Here is a 26256-nt window from a genome sequence, read left to right as displayed (position 1 = left end):
TGTAAAAATCAGTCAATAACAGTATTCACCTTCACACAGATTTCTAGACTTTCAGACTTCAAAAGGTTACATAGCAAGGAAAAGAGACTATAACTACAGGTGAGGCAGACTGCTTCCTAGTTTCCATCCCAGACATTTACACCCCGAGCCAGCAGGGAGATTAGGAGCAGAATATAAACTCTGCTTACAGTGGAGTGTGGTTTTGTGCTGCTAAAGCATTCGTCCAGCTCACATGGATCTGGGAGTCAGAGCCAGCCTGCCTTTGACAAAGAAACAGCCATAAAAATTAAGCTTCTAAAATGGGGTTGGGATGAAGGTGCAAGTCAGTGAGTGGATCCTCCATGATCAACACACAGGAACTTTTCTGAAATCCAAAAAACTCACTTTATGAAGACTTCATCTCAGTTAGACAAGGTTATCCAAGTTCAAATATACTTTAAAAATACATTCTATACCATGCAAGTTTAAATATGTTACTGTAACACTAGAATTCAGCCTTTTTTTTTTTCATGTTTTTCTCTGAAAAGTTTGTATTACATAAACAGAACTTTTTTTCCACTAACTAAAGAAAGCCTAATCCTTACCTGTTGTAAATCACTATTGTTGAGGGTGTGCCCCACAACTATTTTAAAGCCATGTTATTAAAAAAATATGGTAACAGGATATATTCTCTAAGAAACCCATCTAATATACAGTCTGATGAAGCATCAGAATTCTTATTACAGCTCTTCATTTTTAGGTACTAAATACTCTATAATAATCATCAGGTAATAATGTTTAGTAAGGAAATACAACAGCAACAGCTTTCCACTGTTGGTTTTTTTTTTTTTAAACTTCTAAAAATGCCCTATAAAGCGTCAAAACCATGTAATTTTTGAAAAGTATTGTAAGACAGAGAATTTCAGACTGAATTTTTGCTAAAAACCCCCTCAACTCTGCTCTATCTTTTGGCCGTGATGACTCAACAACATTGAAACAAATGCTGTATCTTAAAGTCTCTGTATCTACCGACGGAGAAAACTAGTATCACATACTAGTTATTAATTTCTCAGAAAATCGTATTTATAGTGTGCAGTTTACATCTAAGATAAGCAAAACAAGATTGTCAAAACAGTACTTCAACATGTAAGAGATGAACATATAAAGGCACATACAGATTGTCAATGATTACATCACATTTCTTTGAAAACAAGAGTATTTCCTGCACTTGTAAACAACTTTGTTTACATAAAGGCTCACACCTTTAAAGTGAGGTTAGTGCTGCTGACTCAATTATTGCTACATTCACAGTTTAACAGAATTTTAGACAATTCGTGAGGTACACTCCCAAATAGAGCCATCTTCATTTCTTCCATGTTCATTTGATCATTAGGTAACTGGATTATGCAGACTAAAACTACTGACCATAGAAGCCAGTAACACCCAAATCATCAGATCCAAGAGAAACATTAGCAGTGATTAAACTTCAAAAGAGCAAATAGTCACCATTGCAGAAAAAAGTTCTTGTTCTTCATTACGTTATGTATAGTATTTTCTTCATTTTTATGTATGCTGGTAAACTTCTATCTGGGCACATCAAGAGCCGATTCAAGGCATATTAGAATTTTTGCGCCTTTTGACCAGTATGTTACTTCAGTCTCTTGATTTAACAGCGTGGAGTAAAGATCACCTTCCCCTTGATCTTCTGGCATACAAGTCTCTTATGCTGTTTCTTAGCTGCTTTATGAACACTTTGTATACTCTTCCACAGTATGTATGCATGGTTTTCTGTAATTCCAGTTCTAGGGGCTGCAACAGGGAATGAACCAGATCATCTCCAAATGAATACTGTAAAGAGGTTAAGAAAAGAAGATTTAAGGTCAATATGGAAGAGTGTCATTATTCAGAGGTATTGAAGAGGTTTATAAAAATACCTTTGAACATTGTATTTGCTTTCTATAGGTTTATTAAATGTTTTCAAAAACTCAGAGAGCTTCTGAATGCAGTATTTGAAAACGACCTCTAAATTACAGACATATTCTCTGATGTTTTCAATAAGCCTAACAAGTGAGATTTATTTTTTTAAAAAATGTAAGAAAATTAACATATCCAGAAATGCAAGGAGGAAATTTAAAATTACCTTATTAAGTTAAAAATTTACAGATCTAAAATGATTTCTGGTTATTTGCTCGTTGAACAGTAACTTTCTTGAATGACCTATAACTTCTCAGGAATACAGTTCTTATCAAATTATAATGAAACAACAGTATGAAAAGTGGTACTACCGAAGTTTCATTAAACTGAATGATGGTCAAGCACATACTATGTTTAACATGGACATGAAATAAAGAACTCATTAATTCAACAGTGCAGTATTTTTTATAAACAAACGATAAGCTAAACCAGCATTTCAAAGTAACATAATTTCGTTCATCTTATTACCACTGAATCAACAGTGTTTTCCATACTTTCTCTGACATATTCACAAACCAAATGGGATCATAAATAAAAAGAAATAATTTTTTCTTCTGTTTTTGACAATGCTCAAAGGAAACAAAGAAATCGTATTTTTATGGAAACACATTCACTTTCCCTGCAATGTATTCTCAGACCCCCAAAAGTACTTTTCTTCATTTTTATATCCATATGACAACATGTAATAAAGCACCATTAAAATATACTATTGATTTTTGAAGGTTATACACACACAATAGCCTGCTACATTAAAATGTGCATCAGTGCTAAATTTTACAGCTCTTCCGTGAGTATACTGATGTAGTGATAAATAGTTTATTAGATGACTTATTTGCAGAATGAAAAGAAGTCGCTGTGCTTTGTATTTAAAGGAACAGCAACATATTAACACACTGAATTTCTAGAAAAGGTCAAAACACAGTATAAAAAAAAATTCTACACTTAAAATCTAGCTACAATTAAATGTTAAAATGTTGCAGAAAATACACACAAACTTTGGGAAGAAGAAAGGTTTTTTTTCTGCATTTTAAAATCTTCAGAAAAGTAAGACTTCTGGTGATCTCCAAATGCTCATACAAACAGTTTACTAGGTGTATTTATTAAAGGAATGGGAACAAAGCCTTTTAAATAGACATCTACAACTACAGGCAATTTTTTAGAATCCTAACCTAGACACAGTCTACACCGTGTTTCAAAATATGCTCATCACAAAAGGAATATACTGGAATACTATCCAAACAGTATATGAAAAATTGGTGAAACGTCTCTTACAAGAGAAAGAAATTACTTTGCTGCAGTCAAGGTAAGTATCCACAAAACCTGCAAAATACATGTAGCACTGTAGATAAGAACACATTAAAAAAAAAGAAAACTTTGCACAAGTACAATGCTGAAAACACTTACATTTTTTATTGCTTCATAGACAGCCCTAAAAGTCGGTTGCTTATCATCATGGTAAACACCTCTGTTTCCATGAAGAATAAATATACCTTCTTCTTCAGCTTGCTTACAATTGCTTCCATAGATGCAGTGGTCAGGCCGGTAATTCCATTGGCAAGGGAAGACATAAAGACTTTCTATGCAGAAAAATGAGAATTCTGGATTAAGTATCAAAAGTGTTTCAGGAAATACATTAATTATTTTTTTTCAAGGCTGCTTCATAGATTGCTGTACAGTTGTTTTGAAACCTAGCAGCTAGTTACACTCTAGCAAGCTCCAATGCTGTCTCTCAAAGCAAATACTTTCATAAAACGAAGAAGTGAAAAGTCCCTTGAATACTTTCACTGAAAAGTCTGCTAAAGAGTATTTTCCTGGATTTTTGAACATCATAGATTAGATCAACTTTGTCATGTTAGACTTAGAATCAATGTGGATTTACCTGGATTGTGAAAAAACATAATGTTCAATAGATCCTGATCCCCCCATGTTATGTTCAACTTGTACTTCTTCAGCAGTGGCATAAGAATTTCTCCCCACTGTAACCGGACTGGTGTCATATCATTCTGTTAAACAAAATGAAGGAAAACAACACACATTGAGGACAATTATACCTATAAAGAAGGAAATGCCCTATAGAATCAGAATTATTTGCTTTTCAAAGTTACAAGTCCCAAAGGTATAGACAATTTCTTCCTTTTAAACAAATAAGCATATGTAAGGAAAATAGTTACGGACATTTCCAATATGCTTTACTTCTCAATTATCTCGTAAGGAAAATTATATACGTCTCCTAATTCTATCTAACTGCCACATTAAATTTTTGTCTTCAAGATTTCCCTCAAATATCTTAAACCAAGAGTTCTAAGAAATAGCAAGGGGTTTCTATACAGCAGTAGGATCTAAAAAAAAACTGCATTTAAGTGATCAGTGCAAGTAGATGGGCACTATTTAAATATCCACACTTCATGCAATTTCTCTATCACACAGGTTTTAATATTAAAGTTCAAAAATTCAAAACATCAATAGAAAATTAGTTATTAAATTGTTCTGAACACATACAGCTAAAAATTTTGGCTACAAAGTAGCGTACAAAAATACTGAAATCCTTCAAAGGTTTTCAAAAGCATTTTCATTGAGTTGAACTAATTTTTTTTAGTTACTGAACTTGAACTTCCACAGCAAAGGCACAACTGCTCACTAGCAAAAGGCAATAAGACTCTAAACCAACAGCTGCTACTTAATTCCCAAATTCTTGATTTAGCAAAATCACTTCAATGGAAAAGGAGAAGGAGCAGTTCTAAGGGTTTGGCTGAAGAGGTGCTGCTTGGAGTAAAGCTGGCCTACACTGAACTCCACATTACCAAAGGGCTTATCATCTGCAGTGTAACAGGTTACGTATTCCAAAGCTGATTTCTTATCTTTACACCACATTTGAGCTCAACTAGAACAGAAAAGGAACAATGCTGCTCACTCTGTACCCTGTACCTTCTACTTCAGATGGAAGAGTGAGGATGGAATAACAGTAAGTCCCAAAGAGAGAAAATTCCTGAACAAGTACAGGATTGTACCCTTGATTCTTTTTAACCACGTTGCCAAAAAAAAAATTTAAATTAGAACTCCAGTATGGTTTGGGATCTGTATATAGAAACACTATAGGAAGAAACAGAAAGGATTACCAGGAGCAAAATATTCAGTTTTAGAATTATAGTATCAAAGACTTTCTTCTCCAAGCTTTCCACTGACAAACTAGAAAGTGCAAAAATTAGCAGTTCAGTTTTTAGTCTTTCCTCAAACCATTTCAGCCATCAAATATGAAGAGCCTTCAGAATTGAAGACTAAAAAAAGAACTACTATCAGATTTCAGACTAGAATTAATACAAAAAAGATCTATAGCTTGTATTATGTAAGAAGCCAAATGGAATATAACAGTCCCTTCTGTCCTAAAAAATTTATTACTATGATTGCTTGCAAGTATTTGATGATAGCAGGCATAAGAAATACAGAAGAGAATTTTTCTCTAGCAACAATTATCATTAGGCTCAGTGCAATGTGATTAAACAAAAGAAAACATAGGCTTAACACCAAGCTAAAACCTTCCAAAAAGCAAATCGATCGGACTGAATCACAGTGGGTAAAGATTACTCCCCTCACCTGAACTTTACCATCCACAGAATATTGATCTAAGGTTTAAATTTAGATTCAGTGCTAAGAATTAAAGGCAGAATTAAATTAGCTCACTGATACCAGGATAATCATGATAAAAGAATACACAGTAGTAAATAAAATTTTAGAGCAACACAGAGAAATATTACTTGAAATTGTTAAAGTCATTATTTCGTGTAATTTTCATTTAACTTGTATAGCTTTAACAGCAGTGAAATCCAGAGTATATCCCAAGGAGATGCAAAGCAGGTAACAGCATACATCACATTGCTAGATGTCTAGAAGCAATAACACTTGACAAATAGTGCTATCAGATTTAAGAATTGGAAATTGTAATATTTCAATAACCCTTGCATAAATAAAAGAGTTATATATTAATTTATTAACATGGATATATAATGAAACCAGTGTAGGAATCACAGAGCGAGAGAAACTATTTGAATAGTTATACAACCTCCTCCTTTAAAATTCTACTGCAACTTGTAATGAAGTCAAACAGCACAAGAAGTAGAATGCTCAAGTTCAATCAAAATTGATGCTAGAATTGCTTTTCAAAAGTTACTCAAGTAAACATGAGAAAAATAACTCTATGATAACTTAAGGATTTCCAGAATATAAACCTCCTCTCCAATATTCAACGAGTTGCAAAGAAGGTTAAAGAAGTTGAAGAAAAAACACCCACAACGGTAGCGGGCATTTCTGTGATGCCATCAAGCTGATACAGACAGGCTCTTAGGAACCCTCAAAATTCCAGGGTTTTTTTTTTTTTTTTTGAGTGGAAGAAAATGTGTAAGAACAAAATATACCTAAGGGCATCAAGATAATTCTCCTAATTTTTTTTTTGTTTGTTTAGATGCTGTGCTTTAATTAGTTGGGTCATTACTGATTTCTGTCCCAGCAGACGTCTGCCTGGCCAAGGCTGAAGTCAGACTTACTGTCACACATAGCCTGTAGCAACCTAGCATTACCCCTCTCTAAGTTCTAATAGGAAATATGAAGTTGAGGAAAAATACTCAAATCATACAGCAATATCTAAAGAAACTGCAGCTATGTCCCACAAACAGTTGAGCAATTTAAATTTCCTTAATGCCAAATGAGAGCAAGCCCTCTTCCTTCTGGTTACGTGACTCTACCCAGTTTTTGTATTAACAGTGCAGGGCTAACACTCACTAGCTGTTCTTGTGAGCTGATTTACTTCACTAACGCAGCAGAAGTATTTCTTTTTTCTGCTGTTTCCAAAATTAATTGAATCATAGGAGGGACCAACAAACACCAGAGGCTAGGACAAAGTAAATAAGAAAAGCAGGGAAAAGCAGATGGTAAGAGATGGGCACCTTCTTTTAGAAGCAGTTAGCTTTTGCACAGGCTCACCATATTTCTCGGAACGATAGCCTTAAGCAATACTGAATGGTAAAAAGAGAAGTGTATCATGGCTTAGGCCATAGAAACTCTCTGAACTTTGATCTTTTTTTTGTCTAAAGCATACCCATGAACCTCTCCTTTGCACACACTATCTGGAGTTACTTTGTTTGGGGCTTGTTTGATTTTCTAAGAGCTCATTCCTTTCCATGACTGCCCATGTCTCAGGCAAAGAACTAGAATCAGTTCATTGGTCCCTATTCACAAAGCCTCACTGATCCAGGACTTTGTGTTAAAACACCCTATCTGCTGTGTTTGCTACATCTCTTTGAGTTTAAAAGTATCTATATGCATACGAACATATAAAAAGTCACCTAGTATTACTTCTTCCATCTCCTAAAAGCTCTTGCACGGTTTACATTCCCATTTTCTAACTGCTTCTTACGGAAGACAACAGGCAGGCACTATCCATCAGAAGCTTCATTACTGATTCTAATCTTATGTCCAGTTATGCCCTGTTTAATGACCACACTATATTCAATAACATATATGTGCACGTGTTTGTATCTGTATATATGTATACATATGTGTGCATATACATGTATATATACAGTGCATTTATTTGTACTGTATGTACACACAGAGTCTCAGAACACACAAGACAAGTAAGATAGTTGGGACCAGGAGTGACAACTTCCATTAGGCACCATAGATAGCCAAGTAGCAAGGATGCTTGTCTGAAATGAATAGACATGACAGTCCTGAGAAGACTGAGGCTTGAATAAATAAGTGGATAAAAGAAGACTTAATCCTGAAGCAATAAATGGAATTACAGGTTTTCTGCTACCCAGGTGAGCACTATAAGCATTGGCTAAAGCCTCCAGTTCTCCTTTTTATTTATTTGTCTCCTGGTTCCTCCTGACTCTTACAAATCAATGTGACAACAGAAGAAAAATGCTTAAAGGCTTCAAGCAGTTCAGCTTGTACTTTTGAGCTGAAGAAACTACAATAGACATAGAACCCACAGTTTTAAATCTATCATACTGGAGGAATATCCTGATGCAAAAGTTATACTGTTTAGACAAGTGCTCTAGCCACTAGAGAGTCACACAAAAAGGTCTACAGGCAGCTTTTTAAAGATACAAAAATGCCCAGAACTTATATACTCCTTGATTAATTTGTTAAGTCTCCTGAATGAATATAAACAAATGCGGACCTTCCTATAAGACAATGAACCATTTTCTAGTTCTACTGTATTTGTGTGAGCATTTTTCATGCTGACCAATCATCCTTTTAAGCCATTCAAGGAACGTGAAGATGAAAACGAAGTCTCCTCAAGTCTCCATGAACAGCAGAGTTTGTGCATCTTGGGGCCCTGTGGTGCTCCACAAGCTTGTGGGACCACACTTGTACTAGGGGAGCATAAACTAAATGGTTCCCCTGCTAAGTGCTCTCTAAGCCAAGATCTCAATAATAATATTGTATAAGAGAAACTCGTTCCCTGTGTAGGCATTACCCAGGCTGCACTATCTAGCTATCATATGATCATATGATGGACAAAAAGCTGGACATGAGCCGGCAATGTGCACTGGCAGCCCAGAAGGCCAACCATACCCTGGGCTGCATCAAAAGAAGCATGGCCAGCAAGTCTAGGGAGGTGGTTCTGCCCCTCTACTCTGCTCTGGTGAGACCTCACCTGGAGTAATGCAACCAGGTTTGGAGCCCTCAGCACAAGAAGGACATAGAACTGTTGGAGCAGGTCCAGAGAAGGGCTACAAAAATGATCCGAGGGCTGGAGCACCTCTCCTACAAGGACAGGCTGAGAGAGTTGGGCTTGTTCAGCCTGGAGAAGAGAAGGCTGCAGGGAGACCTGATTGCGGCCTTTCAATACTTAAAGGAGCCAATAGGAAAGACAGGGAAAACCTTTTTAGCAGGGCTGGTTGTGACAGGACAAGGGGTAATGGTTTTAAACTAAAACAGGGTAGCTTTAGACTGGATATAAGGAAGAAATTCTTTACAATGAGGGTGGTCAAACACTGGAATGGGTTGCCCAGGGAGACGGTGGAGGCCCCATCCCTTGAAACATTCAAGGTCAGGTTGGATGGGGCTCTGAGCAACCTGATCCAGTTGAAGATGTCCCTGCTCACTGCACGTGGGTTGGGCTAGACTACCTCTAAAAGCCCCTTCCAACCCAAACCATTCTATGACTCTATATGAGAGGAGACAATCAAGCACTATCATTCCTAAGTTTCAGATAACCTAGTAGCTCTCCGATTAGACATCGTCAAACTGTTCTGACTGGGCTGAGCATGCTACCACAAGCCTGATACTGTAGGACACTTCTCCAATGTGTCCAATAGGTGGAAGGACTAAGTCAGCAGCATGGACTAGAAATCATGAGGTAGTCTCCTGTCAAAAACAATTCTGAGCCTTCCAATACCAAAAAGTCTCCACTGATGCATCCAGACATTGTATCTGTGTTTCTTGCTCAAGATAGTGGGACAAAGACTCGAGGGAGGATGTACAGGATGATGAAAACAGTAGGGAAAAAAAGTACAGGAATGAAAGGAAAAATATTACATTCATGCAGGAAATAAGTTCTCAGAAACCATGTTAAAAGCTGCACACACACACAAAAAAATCCCAAACCACCAAACAACCCCCCCAAAAACCAGGTATACAGAACAAAACATCTTTTTTATTTCTTTTTTACTTCTTACTATCAAACAAGCGTGAAAGAATATTTCTTCATGTGCACCACCAGTCTCAAATGTTTGAGAAACAGCCACAGTGCACACATGAGCATTCCTGGACAAGTATAAAGTTCAGAAGACATGCGAAAGCAAGGGACAGAAGAATAAATGCATCAGACATGGAAGGGGAAGTCCAAGTCTGAAGTGACAGTTTGAAGTAAAGCCCCGGGATGGATGCCAAAGAATGATGACTAACGATTAAGGGCAGAAATGCTGCATTTCTAACATTTAAAACAACTGGAGTAGGGGAACTAGTTTCTTTTAATTTTTGTTAACTGAAGCCATCAAAAAGTGCTTTGAATCATGTGCTTGGCTATTGGCAAGCTTTGCTCTGTTTCTGCCTCTCTTTCTGAAGCACCCTTTCATAATTCTCAACATTTAGTACACTTGCACGGCACTGGGTAGCTCACTCCAATCTCCATTCCTTTCCCTCAGTTGTATGCATGCTAAGCCTACAACTCATCAAGCAGACTCGCTTAGTACAGTATGTACTGAACAATTTGAGAAAGAGCATTAAGAAGAATGTTTTCAGGACAATTCAAGACTTTTTTTTTTCTCATTCCCCATACCAGCTATGACACACGATCTTCCTCACTACAGAAAGACGTTCAGTGGCACACTTAGCCAGAAACTGTACATCACGTCAGGTATACTGAAGTTAGCCAGCAAGACCCTGAGAAAAGTGTATGGATTTGCACCTTGCCTTACAGCTGAGGTCTTCTAAATCACACGTATTCACCCCCATAATAACGAGCAATTATAAGAAATCACTTCCTCCAAGGCTAGTTTTGGTTTAGCTATCTGACATGTTTCATTGCATAATAAATACGACTACATGGCAACAACAGGAATATGTAGCAGATGTTTTCAAGACCTGGAAAACAATCCAGCCCACTAGTACCAAGGGAAAGCTGCAATATTCCATTTCGAATTTCAAAATATTCATGAATTATTTCACCTGTATATAAGCTGTACATATAGACTTGAATTTTAAGAAACCACCATGTTTAGGTGTCAAGGAGAAAGGACTTTATATTGTCCTCTGGAAAACTGCAGTTAATTTGAAAGACAATTTTAGTAACCTACATAACATGTATACTTTTGAAAATTTTAACTCCAGTGTTAGTAAAAATGCATAAAGTCTCCAACAAATTGATAACCTACATTGTACTGAGAAACCCATTCTGGCATGCTATGAATAAAAGACCAACCTTATCTCAAGAGTTTACCACACTAGAAATAATTCACTACACAGAAATGCATTGTCAGAGGTTAAGATACACACAGTTTTTAGTCCCATATTTTTCACGTTATACTTTTCAACTATTTTCATTTCTCCAGATGCTATAATCAGGAAAACAAACAAATAACAAAGTAGACAATGCAAGATTCTACTGAGGATATATACAGAGAAGTTTTCTTCTCGGGGAAACTACAGCTGTATAATATAGCTACTCTAGCTTTCTACTTTAACTACAACTGAGATAATCCATTCTCCATTTTTCTTAAATTTGCTGTACTTCCATAACAAAAATACATAGCAAGAATGTTAAGATGAAAGCTAAATCTTTCTTAAATTGGAAATGGGGGAGAAGTAGTAATATCTATTGCAAGTTTATATTACCCCTCTTATGGGTGCACCTTCCAATCGTTTTTGACTGATTTTTTTTCCCTAAACAACTTCTCTTAAACAGAGAAGTACTTTTCCCCCTAGCGTAATCACATAGCACTGCTTTTGTGCTTGTGTTTCAAGTCCAAAAGAAAAAACTTCCCATTTGTGAAGCAATGACCATTTCTGTTGCTGTGTGCACTGCTTTAGTAACTACTTCCACAATGAACTTATTTCTTTACAAAAACTATGACTTCAAAGTAAATCAAAAGATACTTAAGGTGATAATCACCTGGTTACAATGTAAAAGAACAAAATTTGGAAACTGTACAGTTAAAAGTAACTTACTAAATGTTTTAGCACCACCTCCTGGTCATACTACTGTACACATTTTTAAAGTTCGTTTACAGTATACATTAACCATTTTCTGTGATCTCTACAGTGAAGAAAAAATACCAGAATATCTACTGACAAATGTAATTTACAGCAGACTGTATCAAGTCACAGGATCTCTCAGAACTAAGAAAAATTAAAACAATCAAGCACACTTGAAATTCAGGAATTCCAAGTTCTACAGTGAATGACATATAAAACCCACAAGTTAAATAGCATTTTAAACAGTGTATTTTTAGAGCATTATTCCAATTACAAGAAAAATATTTTGAAAAATACCGTCCCACATGAGTTTGAAACAAGATTAGAATTAAAAGATGTAAACCCACAGAAAATGCAGTAAAGGCAACACACATACCTTGAAATACTTTCTTCTGATCCGTGTCATATTCATTAACATGACTCCAGAATTTATTCCAGTTACTCCATAATAGGGATGTCTTGCAAAGCGATTATACCACCCGATACGAGGCTCTTCATGTTCCGGTGCCATTGCAGCAATTTGTGTGGAGTTGAACATTCCCAGAAAAGACCAAATATCATCAACAGGCCTCAAAAACAGGATGTCAGTATCAACATACAGTAGTGAATCCACATTTTTGAGAATTAACTGTGAGGGAAAGAAATTGAAAACCAAACTTTTAAGTTTTCTTGAGCTTCTCTTCATAAAACAGAAGTTGCTGCCATTACACAATAAAGTTTAATACATTTTTGTCACATGCAAATAAATCCTGACAGCTTGCAGTCCATAAATTTGTCATCATTCCCTCTTTTCTCATTTTGGAGAATTTTTGTAGAGCAAAATAGCGGTTTTATACAGAATAGTAACGCAAAGGCACTCAGGCTATATCCTATACCCCGGGGCTCCTCAAGAGTAGGTTGGGGGCCAGGTGAAACATTGCTATAACAGGGGCTCCTACCTTGCTCCTGTTCCCTTGCTTTCCTATGCATCTAATCAAACAGGGGAGAGGCGTAAGGGAGCCCCAGAAGAGACAGTATTTGGGAGACAGCCACCACTGCTATAATTCACCTAGCCTGAATTAGGATTTCTGAAGTGTCTTAGATGAGCAAAGAAAAGGCTGCACAAACACAAAACACTCTGGCAACAACAGCCCGTTTCTTGTTTCATTTTCTCTAACACTTCTCAGACCCACGCATGCAGGAAACTTTCCAACTAAATGAGGAGATGAGGCGTGATCAATCCTTCTTTCCTCTGAGAGGATGACATGACCTGTACCTCTCACTGAGGATACTGTGCCATAAGGCAGCCAGTGAGAAAAGCGCTTTTATTCCATAGTCTCTTAGCGCCACAGAAGAGAGATAAACTCAGAGGGTTTTTTAGGATGTCATAAAAGTAACTTTTAGGAGTAGTAGTAGTTCTTAGTTTAAAACTAAGCAGAAATTAGATTAACAAGGGCAGCTTGATGCTTCATAAAGAGACTTCTGTATTGCCGTATTACAGAACAACTTACTGGCAAGAACAGCCTTTGTGAAGCACATGGTTTAAACAATTTCTTCCATTCTGCTGCACTCTCAGTTGGAAACGTTATTGGATATAATGTGTAATTAACTTTTCCTTCATAGGGGAGGTCATCAAGCTATGTGAAAAGAAGAGATCACAATAATTACTTCCGTTCAATTTTATTACAAAAAAGAAATCAATCCCCCATTCAAATTGATAATTGAATACAACTGCAACACCTCTCTTCCACAACAGAAATGCTTCCTGAACTACAAGAATCTGGCAACTATTCAAAATACTTGAACAAAAAGTGGCACCTGCAGGCCACTGTGAAGAAAACACATCATATCAGATCATCTACAAAAGTAAGAGCAAGTAAAATAGATTAGGATTTCCAAAAGGTTAAATACATCAAATAAAACTTCTCCTCTTAACTAGTTTCCACCAGAGAAATACCAATGAAGTCTTTCTCAGTTTAAAATAACCTTATCCAATTTTTGCCACAGTTACTGTTCATGTGACATTAGTGTATATAAACTAGTATCTGTAACATACTAATTTCACAGTTAGTATGACATTTTAAGCACGAAAAAACTAAACCCCTCCACACAGCTAGGTACTAGTCAGCTTCTAATACTGCTACTCCAGTCGTAATGTGATATTTATTAACAGGAATTTACTAAAATTAGACATAACCATATCTACCATTTTCAAAGAATGATGTTTCACTTTGTTTAGACAATGTAAGGCTGACTCATACTGCAAGTACAGGGGCAAAAAAGGACAGGTCTCTTCTCTTGTAAAACCAACTTTAAATAAGCTCACACAAGATAAGTGGTTTGTGTTCAGAACATCAGGTTTGTATTTAACAGATTGAAGGTGACAAATCGGGAAGTTTTGGTCTGTCTCTATGAAAAGCTTTGATATCAGCAACTGGCATTTTTCCACAGGAAAAAAGAAATTCAAAAATCTCCACCCAACATTATGAAAGACTTGCATAATACCTTATTTTTAGACCCCTGCATTTCTGCCGCTATATCCAACAATTACTACCCAAGAAACAGAGAAAATGCTATGCTACTCAAATTGTACTACAAATTTATTAAATAAATTATTTGGGTACTTACTATGTCTTTGAAACTCTCATGCAATTGGTCCTCAGCAAAAATATGAAACTGGAGAGGTTTGATGCTGAAAATAATGGCTGATCTCAACATCGTAACAGTCTCCTCCAGTCTTTCACCACAGGCAACCACTGCTAGATGCATTTTCTCAGAAGGATGTGCTTTCATAGAATGGTATCTGATACAAAAATATTTTTTCATTTGACATTATTTCTAGCACAGGCTTGAAGAAAAGCTCTACTATGTACTGCAGCATGTCATTTACCAAAATAACTTTATCATATTTAAACCAGCAAAGGAGAACTCAAACAGAACATACAAACTACAGCATTACACCTCATATACGTAAGCTTCCATTTAACCTGAACAATTCTCGTATTCACTCCCACCATCCCAGCCTATGAGGGAAAAACAAGGTATGGAAGAGCTATACAGAAACTAAACAAACAAACATTTATTTTCTTAGTAATCTCACTATCCATGACTAGCAAGGAATTCCATGAAAATAGCGATGATAAAAGAAAGATCACATGAAGTTACACTGAAATGTGAAAGGCTGACAACACATTAAGATTATGTGTGAGTTCATTTCTCCTCTTGCCCTGGACTCAGTACAGAGATAGGTAAACATGATAAGTATAGCAGAGTTAAACTCAACAACAAAAGTGAGATAACCCCTACTTTTATTAAGTTCTGTTAAGCCCATTTTTGAGTGCTCTAGATGTTTTGTCCATTTTCTGCTCCAGTAAGTCCTTTTGTCAAACCCATGCTTCAGGGCTTCTCCTAAGCACCAGCAAAATGCAAGCAGCTTTCTCCTCTCCTTTCCATCCTGCAGGGTTACAACTTGGGTTAGGGGGCGGGGGAAAACTGACAGCTCAAATGGCCTTTTGGGGTGTCCTGGTGTTCCCAGTGGTTCTGGGACTGATCACATGCACTGCCCATGTCCTTGGGGGTAAACCACTGCAAGGTGTGGGGATTGGGAAGTCCTTTCTTCCTGAAGACGGCTGTCCAACAGTTCTGGTGAGAAGTGCCTGGTATGTGTTATACAGGGTGCATTTAAAAGTTACTTCATTATTTTAATACAATCGGGTAAATACCATTAGCTTGGTGGCAAACACAGTGGGCATACTAAACCTAAAACCACATTCTCCTGGATTTCATATATTTATTTAGTCAGAAAAGCTTTCAAAGGTTTTAAACATATGTCAGCTCAAAGCCAATCTTCAAAACAATATTCTGCGCTTGAGCTATTTGCAGAGACTATGGGAGGAAGGGGGCTAATGGAACTAAGAGTATCTGAAGGCTTAAATTACACATTTAATTCCAAGTTCTGACATTAGAAAAGACTTTCCCAAACTACAGTAAAGAAATGTTTGGCAAACATACCACCCATTCTTAGAAACTTGCCAAAGAGAGAGAAACTTCAAACCAGAAATTAACAGATGTGATTCTTAGCACATAATCTCCACCCAGTTTACGTAACTAAAACACTTAGATGTGTACAAGTTTTCCTTTAGTTTGACAAAAGATACTATGCAAATACACCTTTTTTTTCTTCAAGGCATGGAAAAGCAACACACATTATTTTGAGTTTAATACCATAAATAATGGCTGCATTTAAAAAAAACAGCCTGAGTTTTGGAAGAGTTTAATGCCCTGGAACTAAAAAAACTCCATCATCCCAGGGATTTAAGATTAATAAAAATTTAATTAGAACATGCAATCAGTCTTAAATCAAGGTTTGGGGTATTACTAAAAATCACATGGATGAAAGATCTCATAGGGAGGATTCAGATGCAAAATAGGACATCTAAATGAAGACACTGATACACAAGATTGTGTCCAAAGTCTCATTAAAGCCAACGGAGACCTAGTGAGCAGGACATGGAGCGTAGACAGCAATTCATCTTATTTCAAAGCAAATACCTAGGGCTTGATTCAATTTTTTAACACAGGTATCGTGCCATTTAATAAGCTCTAGACTATCCCACTTGACCTCCAGGTGCCAGTCCAAAAGGACCAGGTGTCTCAAAAGATCATGTGGTATCGACTAGTCCTAGGGAGAAGTCTAGGATACCCAAATGCTTCTTAGTTAACTCCAGCCATTTATTTCTCAGCAACTTAATGGCTAGTCACCCAGATCATTCTCTATGCTCTTTCAATTTTAATGACCGCTTAAGACCTACTTGACACAGACACCTATATGCAGACATCTATATTCAGATGATTTAATCCGGAGACTGAAACCTATTATAAATCTTGCAGCAAAACCTCAAAAAATAGTTCAGGTTAATAGGAAAGGAAAAAAAAAAAAAGAATCTTTAAATGTAAGTGAGGCATGCCCATTTAGACCTTTAGACATAAAGCTAATTTAAACATTACACCATGTAATAAGTAGCTAATGTAAAAAACACAAAGCAAGCTGAATGTGATGAGGGTAGCTGAAACCCACAAATAAATACGCTGCTGCAGTCAGAACAAGCTGCAAGCACCAGATTAGCCTCATCACTAATCCACTGAAAAGGGAATTACAATAATTAAGCCCTGAAGTCATGAAAGCCTACAGTGATATTGCAAGGTCATAAGGGCACAACCTACACAAACTGCATAGCTGAAAGCCAAGTTCCTGAACCACATGTAACACATGGCTTTCCATGAATAAGGTATGATGAAAATTATGCCAGTGCAACTCTAAAAGGCACTGAGATTTAAGGACTGTATTTTATTATGTCTACATCTAGTGACATCTGCAAACAAAATAACATCAAGCCACACAACAAAAAACAGACTGATCATATTATAATGCTTTTACAGTCACTTTATTCACATGATCTCTGTTCTACAAGTTTCCGACTTCATGAGTTCAAATTTTTAAATCTGTGCTTAAAAATAATTTTTTGAAAAGGAAAAGAAATATTTAGAAAACGCTAACAACAACTGAATTTCAGCTTGCACAACATGAGGAACAGCTGGACTCAGATTTCTAAGTCCACAACACAAAGCTTTATCCCTGAAGCAGATGGAGCAAGAAGCCATTGGAAAGAACAGGCCACCATTTCCTCTGGGGACTATCCGCTAAGAAGGGGATAAGATATATTAGGTCTCAGAGACATATTACAGCAGGAGAAATTATGAATCTCAGCCTCCTTTTTAATAATCAGGACTCAGTGCTGCTCCTCACCCTACATATACATCTCTCCCCACCCCCAGAGGGAAATCATTGCCCCATCTTCATCCAGGGACGCTAAGTACTCACCTCTTGGGGCTGATCCTCTGCTGCCAGCACCTTTCAGCACTTTTTCCTCCTCCACCCAGTAGAAGCAGCATAAATTTAAGCTGTCCAGCAGAGTTTATCAGCTTGAGCTCTGCAATCTCACCTTCAGTATTAACGTGCCCCACCCACAGAGCCAGTTCTCTATGCCATGACTTGTCTCACTCCCGTCTTCAATATTATGTCTACATATGACTTTGGTCCTTCCCCTACTTCCTTTCCAAATCACCTGCCCTCAACTGCTCCCTTCTCTACTTCTCCTTCCTGAATTTTCCAGCCTCTGTAACCCTTTTCCCCATCTTCCCTCCGCTGCTCTCCACTGCAGTTCAAGTCACACCAAAAGACCAGGAAAGGAATCACAGAATCATAGAATGGTTTGGGTTGGAAGGGACTTTTAGAGGTAGTCTAGCCCAACCCACGTGCAGTGAGCAGGGACATCTTCAACTGGATCAGGTTGCTCAGAGCCTCATCCAACCTGGCCTTGAATTTTCCAGGGATGGGGCCTCCACCATCTCCCTGGGCAACCCATTCCAGTGTTTGACCACCCTCATTGTAAAGAATTTCTTCCTTATATCCAGTCTAAACCTACCCTGTTTTAGTTTAAAACCATTACCCCTTGTCCTGTCACAACCAGCCCTGCTAAAAAGGTTTTCCCTGTCTTTCCTATTGGCTCCTTTAAGTATTGAAAGGCCGCAATCAGGTCTCCCTGCAGCCTTCTCTTCTCCAGGCTGAACAAGCCCAACTCTCTCAGCCTGTCCTTGTAGGAGAGGTGCTCCAGCCCTCGGATCATTTTTGTAGCCCTTGTTCATTTAGACAGCCCTGGGTCTGGTATGACCTAATGCCACAAGCTTTTTCAGCAATGCAGATGATTTGTTAGCAGTTCAGTATCTGAGTTCACCATGAGCAAAATAAAATGTATCTTATAAGAAGTGTAACTTCCCTGAACTTGTCTGAACCTGAGCAAGCTCTGGTATCAGCGCAATACCCTTATTGAACCTCAAATCCAAGTTCTGAAGAGTTTCAGACTTTCAACTGTGAGGAGATACTTCCAAAAAAATGTTGAGAGGCAACGTGGAAAACAAAAATACAAATGCAAATTTTTATATGCACATTTCTAATTACTAGTAGCCTGATGTTTTGGTGTGGGAGAACTTACTGGAGAAGCTGAAAAAAGCAACAATAGAGTGAAACACATTGTATTTTAGTAAGTGGTTTGGATAGACTAACAAGGAAAACTTGACAGCCCTAATTTCTAAAGGAAAAAAAATCTCCAGTAATGTGGGAGTCCTAGCTCCTGGGGGTGGGGGGAAGTCTCTGGTAATTAAAATGGAAGAGTAAAGAATGCATCTGTAATCCAATAGAAGATACTGAGCAGGAAGCCATGACAGGATTTGGGTGTTTAGGGACAAATAAGAGAACTTTATTTGTCTCAGGATACTAATTACATGAATGGTAGGGACAGTAAAAATAAATTAAATAAAACACTCGAGAGAGAGCACCATGCATACTCCCACTGACTTTAGAAAACACATTTTAAACAATCCACTTTGACGCTGTGAGAGCAAAACCATGTAACTTTGAAACATGCTGCTCAGCAGCAGCGCGAGGCCAGGTACCAGCCGTGCCCTGAAGTATTTCTGTGTTGAAGTGTAGACCTTCATTTTGTACTGATTAATTCTGCTGTGGGTTTAATAACCTCTGACAGAGGAACATAGCTGGATATGCTCAATGAATCTGCTACAACAAGATTTTCCGGAGCCTGCCTGTCAAGACACTGCCTTATGCTTAAAGATGTATATACCATGGCACACTGTGTATTAAATTAGCATTTCTAGGTCAATTAAAATGATGAAGTAATAATTTGGTAGTAAGCTACAGAGGTACATTTTGACGGGTTGTATTCTTCTAGAACCTTCACTGCATTCCAGCTGAACTTCTTAGGAAAAAAAAAAAAACAAAATCCAAATGATACCATCACTGAAATACTCATCAGCTCAACGAAAATCTTAGCTCTGCCCTCTCAACTTGGCCCAAGGTACTGCAGCAGGGGGTCTCCTGCATACATTTAAGGTATGGTTCTCCTATTCTTATTCTTACACAACACATTAAGAGCACAGGTGAGAGGGTACCAAACCAAACTCAGGAACGCCCAGACAGACATAAGGAATCCTGCACCTAATCTGTGATCATTAAGCCTGTCCCAAAACCGAGCCTGCTTTACTGAGGTCACAGTGCACGCACACGCTGCCTTCCGAGGTCCAAGCCTTCCAGAGCAGCCAGTGTTACAGCATCTAGTGCAACCTGGGTTCCATTCAAAGAGTTGTCAGTGTGACCAAGGGCAACTTTATTTTTCTCCTTTTTTTTTACGCTGCATTCAGGTATAGCAGCACTGTTGTTATGGAAAGCTACAAAGGAACCACAGTCAGCCTTAATTCTGTGTTACAAACTGTGCACTAAAGTTCCTTTCTCCTGTCCGTTGATGTGCTACTAAGAGCATGCCTAGGGATCAAAAGAAAGCCCCCTGCCTGACTTCACTGGCAAACAAGCTATCCTCTCCTATTCCCCTAACATGGCTGGGGAAGCCAAGGAAGGAAAGATTAGTAGAATCATAGAATCATTAAGGTTGGAAAAGACCTCTAAGATCGTCAAGTCCAACCATCAACCCAACACTACTACCATGCCTACTAAGCCATGTCCCGAAGTGCCATGTCTACACATTTTTTGAACTCCTCCAGGGATGGTGACCCCACCACCTCTCTGGGCAGCCTGTTCCAATGTTTGACCACTCTTTCACTAAAGAAATTTTTCCTAGTATCCAACCCAAACCTGCCCTGATGCAACTTGAGGCCATTTCCTCTCATCCTATCACTAGTTACTTGAGAGATCAGACCGACCCCCACCTGGCTACAGCCTCCTCTCAGGCAGTTACACAGCACAACAAGGTCTCCCCTCAACCTCCTTTCCTCTAGGCTAAAAAACCCCATTCCCTCAGCTGCTCCAGACCCCTCATCAGCTTAGTTGCCCTTCTCTGGACACGCTCCAGTGCCTCAATGTCCTTCTTGTAGTGAGGGGTTCAAAACTGAACACAGGATTTGATGTGTGGCCTCACCAGTGCTGAGTACAGGGGGACAATCACTTCCGTACTCCTACTAGCCACACGCAGCATGGGCAACAAACAGGAGGAGCTGGAAGCCACCATGCAGCAGGATAGCTATGACTTAGTCACCATCACAGGTACTGAGAGCACAGAGTGGTATGAATAGCTCAAGCAACAAATTGACCTCAGCTGTCCTTTCAAATTTTACTCTGGCCCATGAGGATTTACCATGTTTATGATAATCGCATGAGTTTTGAACAATGTAAAAATATTTGTCATTTTCTGAGAAAACTGCCATCATCCTAACTTGCACCACTAGGTTTTATGTACAACCACCACCGTACTATGTAACGGTAATACAAGGATGTAAAAATTCTTTTGTAGGTTACAAAAAACATTTTAAAAATTATTCTACATCAAACCCAGTTTTTCTACACTGGTTCTGATAGAGCTATAGCTTTGTTTTTCTTTGATCTTTTCTCCATATGGTCTGTAACACAAGGCATGTGATATTCACCTTCCTAAACAAGGTTGCTTAATAAAGTCTCTCAGTCCTTCCACAAGATCATTAAACTAACTTTCCCTGATATTATAACCAAATGGACTAGGATGCCAGGCTCAGATGAGTTAAAGCTGTTTATGCTTACGAAAAGAACAAACAGAAGCCTACTGCAAAAGTGCTTCCTTCTTCAGTATAAGAAGCTAACCGCATTATCAGTGCAAGTATTTTACTCATACAATTTTTTTGACAATTAGCATGGAAAATGCAAATTGCATTCATTATAATATGCAGGGAAAATATTTTCATATTATCAACCTCTATTATTTCAAACCTGGCCCCAGGATGTACCTCAGAAAAACAAATGGTAGATATGTAAATACAATACAGATGGCTTACTTATTGCATCCTTTTTTCTTTTAGTGCTTTCTGTTTCATCTGAATCAATTGATCATTAAAGGAGCCTAACCCAGCAGCCTTTAGTCACCAGAAAAAAAAAAAAGCAAATAGGGAGTGAGAAGGCAACAAAGCCTACACTGATTAAAATGCAACCGTTAAATCATTCCCACACTTATTAGAAATAGGATCAAGGTAACTACAGAAATTATCTGGATTTGTAACTGATGAAAACTCTAGTTTTTACTGAGCTTCTTAACATCCTACTACTGTGCTGAATTAAAAATAGGTCTTAATCAGAGCTTATGTTGCAAAAGTATGCTAATGATACCAGTGCATATGATGTCCAAATGTCATCTATTCAATTACAAACTCAATTAGTAGATTAGGTTTGAAGTTACAATATATTAGTCATTTGAAAATTGACTATAAAAGTCCAAAGCCCCATCCTTCAATGAGCTAGCTAGTTTAGAGGAGAAGTCACGTTTTTCAGGACTGTCACAATTCATCTCAATATATCCACACCACCGGGACCTCAGTATTTTCAAGAAATAGTGAAACCTGGTTTTTTTAATAAGCAATGCAAGTTAAAGGCCACTTAGAAGCAACATCCAGCAACTGAAATCAGGCAGGTCAGATAGCTGTTGTAATGACCGCTAAGAATTTCTTCTGTCCCAGTTGGAAATAAGCAGCCAAACCAGCTAGATGAAAGACATACTAGAAAAGGCATACATCATCTAGATCAGGTGAAACCTGAGCCTCATGTTATCTTTATCAGCATTTTTACAATTTTTTTATAAAATCTATACCACCGTATGTAAAAGTGGTTTCATACGTCCTCTATCAACGCGAAAGCTAACAAATACTCTGTACCAAAAGCACAAGCCAAGACCCTCTATCTCAATAATGTTGATAATCAGAATGGTGATAAAAAATACGAGGGCAGAATAGCTCCAAAATCCTTCCCACATACAGCACAGGCATTAGATCTTATACTGATTAAACTTAAAGAAACAACATCCTTATTATCCATTAGTAGAATCAGCAACTGCTCAGAGGTCATTGATTTCAAATGATGTTGAATTAGCTGCAGCATGAGTCATACTGAAGTCTATAGATACATCTCTCTCCTAAAAAATTCCAGATTCGTCTATAGGTCTCCAACACTTCTATTACACTAACCTGAGTCTTGCAAATCCACAGAACATTAGTTCTCACTTCACACTTTATACACTTACAGCTACTCAGAGGAAATGTTGTAGCAAGCTGCATTTCAAAAATGTCTACGTCAAGTTCTTTCTCTCATGGATAAACAAATCCCTGTGATTCTGATATCCAGGAGAAAAAAGCCAACTAGAATTTCAAGTTAAAAACAGAGAGAAAGCAGCCTAAGTTATTTCAAATAAAAGACTTAAAAACCCCAGAGCTGAAGGACTACATTTCAGTGTTTGAAAAACTTCACAGGTAAAGGGAAAAAATAGACATCCTAACATTGAGTTAAATTTTATCTACTTTAATCTACTATTGGCAAAGAAATTCTGGCTATATGCTCTGCTCCTCTGAACAAACTCATTTGGTTAGTTTATTGAAACAGCAAGAAGAGAACACCAGAATCTCCATTCCCAAACTGATTTATGATCTGGATAAATAGTGTTGCTCTCTTTTTATGAATTAAACCAGGCCCAATAGAAGATTCAAAATAAGTGTTAGTGCAGTTCTATGACCAAACTGACATTTCTATTAAGGGCAAACTCACTGGATTTCCCATTATTTTGTTGGCACATCTACAGGCAGTGGAGTTAGCTATCCTAAGATTTTAGTCAGATTTGTAACTCTTAGGTTTTTCTCATATCTCTCTCCCTGTCCCAGTCCAGCTTTATTCTGCACCTCACTAAAACAACTGCACTTAGCAAGAACACAAAGGCTTAGTCAACACAGGATCAAATTATTTGGAATAAGACACTATGGTAGAACTCCCTCCTTTCTATTTCAAGATCCCAAATTCAGAAGCATGATGTTGCCTCTTTACAGAACAACCTTTCAAGAGGCTTTATCTTCATGAAGAATCTTGAAGTGGCCCTACACATACAACCTCAGAAAACAAGAATGCTAGTCTTCATTTGCTGTGGTTAATAAAATTCCATGGAATTCAGTTCCTTCCTCTTCCTCCAAAAATCTGACTGCAGCCTCAGAACAACTACCAAGTATCACGTTCAAAGCATAAGATGATATCAAAGGTGTAAACCCTTCAGTTTCTCAGTGCACATATTTTTTTTGAGAGTTAAACAAAATTTTAACTCATATCCAAAGCTGAAACCAAACTGCAACTATCTTCTGTGTTATTCCAGCACATACAAAGAAAATAGGCTTAGGTAGCAGGTTGAGATGCTGAGCCACTGTAATTGCTTGCTGCTATCCAAAGAGGGAGTGCTTTCTCCTCCTCTCTGCCATCTTCCCCACCTTTTCTCTTACACACTCACTGCATCTCTCTGAAACCAACTGAACTTATTAAACAGAGCAAGAAATAAACCAAGTTTGGGGTTGGCAAGGGGGCCCTTTCTGAAGTTAGAGCACCTCACCGAGGAATTCAACAAGCACCAGAGTCAGCAGAACATACGGGGATTAGTTTAATAGTAATATATTGATAATCAAGCTCAACCTGAAATGATTAATTTGAACCACATCCCCTTTACACATTTAAGCAGCTTTTTTTCTTTCTGTTTCAAAATGTATAAACATTAAATTTTGCAAATATTAGGGGTTCACCATGAAAGAAGCTGCACTCACCCAGTAAATGTCATAATCAATGCATGCTTCAACAGACTTGTCTTCACAGCCACATACTGCATCCTTAACAGAATAATACAAGCTACAGCTTAAGGTATGTGCACAGAACTGCACGGGGTTTCTCTGCTTCTGGTTCCAAGGCCCCACTTGCCTTAAGCCTGGCAGAAAATCCAGAAAGGAAGTTTTCTCCTTAAGTGCTTTACATTGTATTGTGGAGACTTCATGGACATCATCATGGTCAATGGGATCAGAAGACAGCAAGACCCTCTCCTCTCTCAGCACTACGCAACTGGCTCAGATGTCCAGGGGTGAATGAAGCTTGCAGTCACATCCTGTCCCTCCACTAAGCTCAGGCTAAAGCCCCTACGTCCTTCACCGCAACAGCACTGACGTGCTTTGGTTTATGCCCCTGCACTGAACTTCATAAAGCTAAACCCCCAAAAGCTGACCTTTAAGGGGAAAAAAAAAAAAAGTTAATTGAGTCCGTTCAGACAGGTAAATCCGCCAAAGGGAAAGTCAGATGAATCCCTGTGGACTGACACAGTGGCTACCAAGGGCAGCAAGAAACTCAGCAGACCCAAATTACAGGTGAAGTTCACCAACAGACTAAAAACCAATCTAAGCTATCTCTTTAAGTAACTTCTTGGCAACTGATGAGCTTAAAAAGCACTGACAGCATGCAAGCAGAGAGGAATAGAGGGCAGACCTAAAGTCTTTCCCACAATCATAATTTTCAAAAATACATTAAGTCTTGTGAAGCTAAACTTTTTTTTTCTTTGCTTCCCTAGAAATATTCAAGCTTCAGACTAAGAGATAACCATATTAAAGGATGATCAGTAAAATTTTAAATACAAAAAAAATTGACTTACAGCTTTAGCTATATACTGAAGAGAACTATGCAGGTTAGAGAACATATCTGTCAAGTAGCTTAAGGCTTCTTCCATTTCTTTTCAAACTATTTCCGTAATCTGGCAGCCTAAAGCGTCTGAACAACCACATCAAAACATTTAAACTTTAAAGTTAAAGATGCAACTTTAAAGACTGTGTACGCTTTAACAGACTGTACCTTAAAGCACATTCTAAAATGGTTGTTTCAGTGCTTTTGGATGCAGTACCCTCCTCAAATTCTGTAAAACATGTCAGTTGAATAAAAAAACCTCCAAACTTAACTGCTAAACTTATCTGTCAATTTTTATTGCAGATTACATCATGGATATTACTGTGCAGCAAGTTTTATTTATCAAAAATAATTAATTCATCAGTAACTTTTCCGGCTATATTCAGATAGACAGTTTACCAATGTTAGCAAGTCTCTAATGAAGCAACATAACTGAAAAAAAATCTACTCTTTGTAATAACACTTGAGTTTAGAATTTTAAAACCATAATAAAACAGGAGAAAGCCCAGCTAAAAGCAGCCATAATATAAGCAGGTGAAATGCATGTGAAGCAATCAAAATATTTTGCTTTGTCACCTTACTAACTAGGCAAAAATACTTATCGGCTACACCTGTCTGCAATCAAACAATAAAGTACTATTTAATAATAGATCCTACCTAAAAGCAGCTTCCCAAAAGCAGTTCATTCCACAAACATCAGAGGGCAGCATCCAATAGGAATTCCAGAAAGATACAGACAAATTCTTACACCTAACAGGATAAGACAAAAATAACCTATATAAATGTTACTGATTTTACGACAAAGTTAAACGGGTTATTTTCTAGCTCAAACATAACTTGAACAGTTAATTACCTGGCAGAAGACTGGCTATGTAATGGAACTTGGATAATACAAAAGAGGAGGTATTAGGTGCCAACGAGGAAGATTCTTTTAAGGAAGAATAGTCCCCATCCTTTAGCTTTTCCCCTCCATATATTTTCAGAGTGAGAAAAACAGGGATTTTTGACAGTCATTCTATGTTCTTGGTTTAGTGTAAGTCCATAGGTAACAG

General features: G+C 37.7%; 1 protein-coding gene across 2 annotated transcripts; it reads right to left on the bottom strand.

The window, feature by feature from the left end:
• GXYLT1 (glucoside xylosyltransferase 1) lies at positions 1 to 25947 on the bottom strand. Of its 2 annotated transcripts, XM_009640270.2 has the most exons (7): positions 25862 to 25947; positions 14260 to 14434; positions 13143 to 13268; positions 12029 to 12280; positions 3833 to 3956; positions 3358 to 3530; positions 1 to 1827 (listed from the first exon to the last, which is right to left on the bottom strand). In XM_009640270.2, exons 1-7 carry the CDS (start codon positions 25912 to 25914, stop codon positions 1666 to 1668), a joined length of 1065 nt encoding a protein of 354 aa, XP_009638565.1. In that variant the 5' UTR covers positions 25915 to 25947; the 3' UTR covers positions 1 to 1665. The 2 variants fall into 2 exon arrangements, with proteins under 2 accessions (XP_009638565.1, XP_035751704.1); XM_035895811.1 differs by lacking the exon at positions 13143 to 13268 and having other exon boundaries at positions 25862 to 25946.
• Between the last annotated feature and the right edge of the window lie 309 nt (positions 25948 to 26256).

Source organism: Egretta garzetta, unplaced genomic scaffold (assembly GCF_000687185.1).
Source record: "Egretta garzetta isolate BGI_Z169 unplaced genomic scaffold, ASM68718v1 scaffold656, whole genome shotgun sequence".
NCBI lineage: Eukaryota > Metazoa > Chordata > Aves > Pelecaniformes > Ardeidae > Egretta > Egretta garzetta.
Note: the sequence above shows the minus strand (reverse complement) of the source record. Positions and strands in the feature narration are given on the sequence as shown.